Raw genomic sequence first — 6,166 nt, 5'->3', positions numbered from 1 at the left:
TACCTCCAAGCCCGCTGAGTCAGCACTAAACTCAACTTCCTCATGTCCTCTGAATTGGATTCAGGATTAACTTTTTTCATTCAATCTTCCCCGCAGATCTCTGGAGTTCAATGCTTGTTGAAGATCGCCTTTTCATAGTTGGCGTGACTTGCATGGCTTTTGACTTGTGAGTAATCTTAAGATCTTTCCTTTTCAAGACTATGCTGATCATGATACTGGTGATATTATTGCTGCTCCTCTACTGGTAGGGCAGATCCATTATTCCTTTGGCTCTCTATATACTGGAGCACCAAATTCATATTTTGTGTCAGATAAGCCATTATTGCGCAAGTGGTGGCTGCGAGCCCATGTTGCTGTGCTTCCTCGTTAGGGGGCTTGGGACCCGCAGTAACCTATGGTTGCGATAACTGTGTTGGCTTTGCTGGCTCGTGATTTTGTGTTGAGTGATTCTGTTTGCAACTAATTATATCGCCCCTACAGATGACACCAATCTGTTGATGCTTGTTTTCGGTTAACTAGAAAATTAAATAAACGAAAAGATATACAAAGCAAAACACAAAGAATTTGCGTGATTCAGCACTTAACCTATGTCCACAGGAATCAAAAGAGCCCACTTTTCTATTCAATATGATTATAAGGAATTTTTTTAAGTTATTCGCCTCTATTTATTTATTTATTTTTTGCTTGCCTCCCATGCATCAAGGGCTTCCTATTTATAATACAATTTTTTTGATAATATAAGTTGTTGATATGTCTTTATCCCGATCTACTTCGACCACTTCATTAGAGTATGATTTGGGGTCTATGTTTATTTCCTTTTCAAAGATGGTTTCTGAAACCTCTATATTTTTTCATTTTTCCTTTCTTTTTCTCTTACTGTCACTTCATGCTTTCATGCTCCATACTTCTACTTTAATTAATTATTTAACTTTTCATGCTTCCATACTTCCACTTTAATTAATTATTGGACTTTTCATGCTTCCATACTCTAAGCTTCCATGCTTCCACTTTAATTAACTATTTGACTTTTCATGCTTCCATGCTCCATGCTTCCATACTTCCACTTTAATTAACTATTTGATTTTTCATTCCATGCTTCCACTTTAATTAACTATTTGACTTTTTATGCTTCCGTGCTCCATACTTACATGCTTCCACTCTAATTAATTATTAGATTTTTTATGCTTCCACTTTAATTAACTATTAGACTTTTCATGCTTGTATTCTCCATGCTTCCACGCTTCCACTTTAATTAACTATTTGACTTTTCATTCCATGCTTCCACTTTATTTTTTTATTTGACTTTTCATGCTTCCATGCTCCACTTTAATTAATTATTTTATTTTTCATACTTCCCTTCTCCATGCTTCCATGCTTCCATGCTTTCTTTTCATGCTTCTTGCTCCATCCTTTTATGCATATATTTGCATTCTTCACTTTTAACCGATATCACTAGCTATATAGGATACTCTCTTGAAATTATTTTATTTTATTGATTAATAAAGCTTTTGCACATACATTAAAAAAGAAAAAACTCAAATGGGAAAATTCATGACTAAAATCCATAATGTAGGCTATGTTTGATAATAAGATTGAGCAATTATAATTTAAAAATTATAACACTAAATTGTTTGGTGAGAATTCATTATTGAACTTAGTTCGCTCAAAAAGTTAATTTAATTTAATCCATCACTTATATGACAAAAAATATATTAATATTTTTTTATTATTTTTATAATAATTTTAATTTAAAATTCATATTTATTATATATCGTCAATATTTCTTTTATAATTATAATTTTTCTTTTACAACAACTCAAAATTATAACATCTTAATAGCCAAAACTAAATATGCCAATAATTTCATATCACTAATGTCGCATATATTAATGCCAAGTTTCCAACTCTTCTAGATTGGAAAAACAAATGATGGTTCAAATCACTAATGAGGCATACTTTGATGGGAAATTTACAAAAATAACCATAAAATTTTTACTATTTTCACAATTAACCCTCTAAACTTTTTTCTATCAACATTAGCCAAACACACACTTTTCTCCCCAAATTACCCTTGTTTACAAACCAAAAACAACTTTCTTTCTCCCCTTTCGTCAAACCAACCGCAGCTTTCCACTCTTGAATCATCACCGGCGACGGCAAAATGCAACGATAAACGCCGACGGCGAACAGTAAAAGTGAAATCCGATCATAATTTATCTGGATCCAATACTAATCGGCATCACTTAGTGGTATGAGTTATATTCTGAACTTGCTTGAGAGTTTCAGTACGGTTGCTTGCTGCGAGTCGTGGGTGAATCTGCCTTTTGGTGCGACAGGCTGCCTGTCGCACCAAACTTCGTGCAACAGGCGCGTGTTGCTCGTACCTTGGTGCGACAGGCACCCTGTCGCTCGTACCTTGGTGCGACAGGCACCCTGTCGCACCAAGAGGCAGATTCACCGACTCTGCCTTTTACCTGTCGCACTAAAAGCGTGCAACAGGCACCATGTCGCACCAAGAGGCAGATTCATTGCAACTGACTATTAATTTGATAGTGCTCAAATAATTTATTTTTTTTATAATTTCAAGCTTAATGGATTCAGTTATACTTGAATTGTGTTATGATGGTTGGTGGGAGACGTTAGAGGATGGTCGTATGAAGTATGTGAATGGTAAAAATAGAGCTTTTTTTGTTGGGAAAAATTGTCTGTTCGATCAGTTTTTGGCAAGAGTATACGAGGTGTTACAAATAAATCCTAATGAAAATAGTATCACAATGAAGACAACTTTGAGGTCAAGTAACACATTATATCGTATATGTGCACTGTCCATTGATATATTTGATGATGAAATGGTGAGGGTTGTGTTGCATATTACATCTAGTGTAGCCAATTTTGGATGCATTCCTATATTCGTTACCACATCACCTCGAGTTCTGAGCGAAGATATTGAGTTACATGTCGATACAGAAACTTCATTTAGAGCAAATATGTCTGACCCCGATAATGAAGAAGAGGTGTTGCCAAGGACAATGTTGCTGCAGCAATATCACTATCCAATCCACGACAATTATGACAACATTGATGACAACAACATTACGTTACAAGATGTTGGAGAAGAGGTATTTCCAATAACGACGTCGTTGGAGTAACGATATTCTCCGTATCACAACAATGATTTCCGAGACAATGATGAGACAGAGGGGGATAATATTTGTGTAGAACCTTCTAATAGTATGAGAGTCACTCATTTCGATAATGTTGGTGATGATGGAATAGCCGGTCCTTCGAATATTTCGTTGTTTAAGCATGAGGATGAGTGTGAAGACAATACTCTTGTGAATAAAAAAGGCAATTGACCTATTCCTCCAATGGTTCGATCGAGAAGGAGGATTGAACCCCTCACAAGTCTTGTTCCAATTTTACCTTCGAACATGGTTGCTCCAAGCTTTCTTAGCAGTTGTGACTCAGATGATATCAGTGTGGGTAAGCTATTTGCTGAGAAGAATGAGTTTATATTACAACTACGCAAGGTTGCCTTTAGGGATAAGTTTGATTTCAAGATTGCACGGTCTACAACGACATGTTTCGAGGCTCACTGTTGTTCGGAATCATGTAAATGCCGTATTTGAGCAACTAAAAGTTCGAACGAGTAAAATGTTTCTTGGGTGGTGCGTAGAATTGACAATGTACACACTTGTTATAATGAGGTATTGGTTTATGGACGTCATCAAGTAAGGAGCCGGGTTGTCGATCATATTATCACAGATAAATATATTCAAGACAATAGGATTTATACTCCGAATGACGTAAGAGCAGATATGCAACAGGAATACGGTGTTCAGTTAACATACCAGCAGACATATCGGGCCAGAGAAGTTGGTATTGAAATAGTTCGAGGCAACCCTACAGAGTCATACAACTTGCTCCCTAAATACTCTCACGTACTAACTAAAACGAATGAGGGTACAGTCACTCACCTCGAGCGGGATGGAGATGGTAATTTCTTGTACTACTTTGTAGCACTTGGATCTTCCATCAAAGATTTTATGCAGTACATTCAGCCTGTCATTGTTGTAGATGGTACTCATATCAAGGGGCTATATTGTGGAAGCATGTTTGTAGCAACATGTCTTGATGGTAACAATCAATTGTATCCGTTAGCCATTGGGGTCATGGAATCAGAAAACAATAATGCTTTGGAATGGTTTATGATGAAGTTACACGGAATGATTGACGATAGACCTGAGTTTGTAATTATCTCTTATCGATGCATTGCCATAAGGAGAGTCGTTCTTAAAGTATTTCACAATGCAACTCATGGCGTTTGTTTTTACCATGTGAAAGGTAACATTAAGTCACAGTTTAGGATGTCCAAAGCTCTTTGAGATGAATTTGAGCCTGCCTTTATTAATGCAGCAAAAGCATATGGCCACGAGGAATTTAAAAGACAACTTGAAAGGTTGTGGATGATCCACTCGGGTGCAGCTGATTACTTAGAAAATAATGTCGGTACGTGTAATTGGGCAATGTCTCAGTTTGAAGGTAGGAGGTACAGCATACTTACCACCAACATTGCGGAGAGTGTTAATTCTTTCATGAGGGAACCGCAAAAATTTTCCATTACTCATCTTGTTGATTACTTTAGGAAAATATTGCAGCAATGATTTTATGATAGAAAAATTGTGGCTGAATCAACGAACACTCGGCTAACAACATGGGCAAATGAAATAGTCACTGAGAGGAGAACTATAGCTGAAAGAATGATAGTTCGGCCGGTGTCTCCGCATCGATTTCAAGTTGTAGATGGTGGGATTAAGGAAGGTTTGGTTGACTTGCAAAAGAAAACTTGCTCCTGCATAGTGTTTCAGCTTGATCAGCTTGTATGTGTTCATGCAATTGCAGCGTGTCTAACTGTCCGAGTGGATTTTATTAACCTTTGTTCGGACTTTTACATTACAGAATCGTTGGCGATGGCTTATGCACAACCAGTGGAGCCAATTGGCAACGTGGCTGATTGGGAAGTTCAAGATGAAATTCAGGAGATGCAAGTATACCCACCAGTTGAGGCACCACCACCTGGTCATCGTAAAGATCTCAGAATACCATCGGCCGGCGATGACGTTAACCGGTGAACTGTTAGATGCGGGCGGTGTCATGAACTGGGGCATAACCGTAAGTGATGTAAGAATCTCATTGCGTCGACTCGAAATTAGTTGTATTGTTTTAACGATTCCTTGGTTAAAGCTGATATTGTTTTTTTGTGTATTGTAGACTTATATGTCATGAAATTTTATTTTATTTTTAATATTAAATGTGAGCATTAAAATTATATAAACTTAAGTGCGCAAATTAGAATAAAAATTCATGTTTCAACATTCGAATTACTACAACGGCTTACAATACAATATCGTCATTAAATATGTCAACTGCAATCTTCTTTCTAAAGTACTCCCCATGACTACTGTTAAACTCTAATTTAAGCCTGAACATTAAATACATCGTAAACATCAATAAAACAACACCACAATTGCCAGTTTAGGGCTCTTGTTGTGGCACGCTCTTAACTGCGATAACTTTCCAGGGGTTGGCACTCCGCAACTCAGGTCGGATATTATAAAAGCCAACATATTCCAACCATCAAGGGAAGATAACTTCAAACGGCTTGAATTTCAACTTGTATTTTTTGTCGTCGCGAAATGTCAGTAATGAGTCATAAATCCAGACTTTGTTTTTACGAAAGTCTACTCGGGCTAATACCCAATGCTCGCCGTCCAAGTTAACAGGGATGAGTAACTGTATATAAAAATTTATCGTTAAATAATCATGTTCGTTATATATGAAATTGAAAAACAACAAACAAAAAGCGACAACTTGTATATTTTGATTATGGCTATGAAATGCAATAAAATACATACCATATCGACATCCGTCATTGGTTTGGACATACTGTGCTATCGCCCACAAATATAGCTATTGAAGCGGTCGTCGAATACTAATGAATCGACCGCACAATCCCCGTTATTCCATAACTGATTTAAGAACACCTAGTACATAGATAACCAAGAAATGCATAAATTAACAAAACTTAAAGGCGATAATAAACAAATAGAAATGATATTTATAAGTGATATTGGCACGTTACCCAAAACAATGTGTCAGTATGTGT

The 6,166-nt window shown here is 36.7% G+C and overlaps 1 protein-coding gene across 1 annotated transcript; it reads left to right on the top strand.

The window, feature by feature from the left end:
* The first annotated feature begins 3,431 nt into the window (after window positions 1–3,431).
* Window positions 3,432–5,132, top strand: LOC107177327 (uncharacterized). Its single transcript, XM_015530988.1, has 4 exons — window positions 3,432–3,568; window positions 3,677–4,344; window positions 4,417–4,549; window positions 4,676–5,132. Exons 1-4 carry the CDS (start codon window positions 3,432–3,434, stop codon window positions 5,130–5,132), a joined length of 1,395 nt encoding a protein of 464 aa, XP_015386474.1.
* The last annotated feature ends 1,034 nt before the right edge of the window (window positions 5,133–6,166 follow it).

The sequence above is a fragment of the Citrus sinensis genome, chromosome 6, assembly GCF_022201045.2.
Source record: "Citrus sinensis cultivar Valencia sweet orange chromosome 6, DVS_A1.0, whole genome shotgun sequence".
Lineage (NCBI taxonomy): Eukaryota > Viridiplantae > Streptophyta > Magnoliopsida > Sapindales > Rutaceae > Citrus > Citrus sinensis.
Note: the sequence above shows the minus strand (reverse complement) of the source record. Positions and strands in the feature narration are given on the sequence as shown.

What these genes read in the sequence shown, in the direction of transcription:
- LOC107177327 (XM_015530988.1), top strand. Translation starts at nt 3,432, where the DNA reads ATGGTTGCTCCAAGCTTTCTTAGCAGTTGTGACTCAGATGATATCAGT. An exon ending in TTTGATTTCAAGATTGCACG is followed by an intron (nt 3,569 to 3,676) that starts GTCTACAACGAC and finishes GGTGGTGCGTAG; the next exon opens with AATTGACAATGTACACACTT. An exon ending in TCTCAGTTTGAAGGTAGGAG is followed by an intron (nt 4,550 to 4,675) that starts GTACAGCATACT and finishes ATTTTATGATAG; the next exon opens with AAAAATTGTGGCTGAATCAA.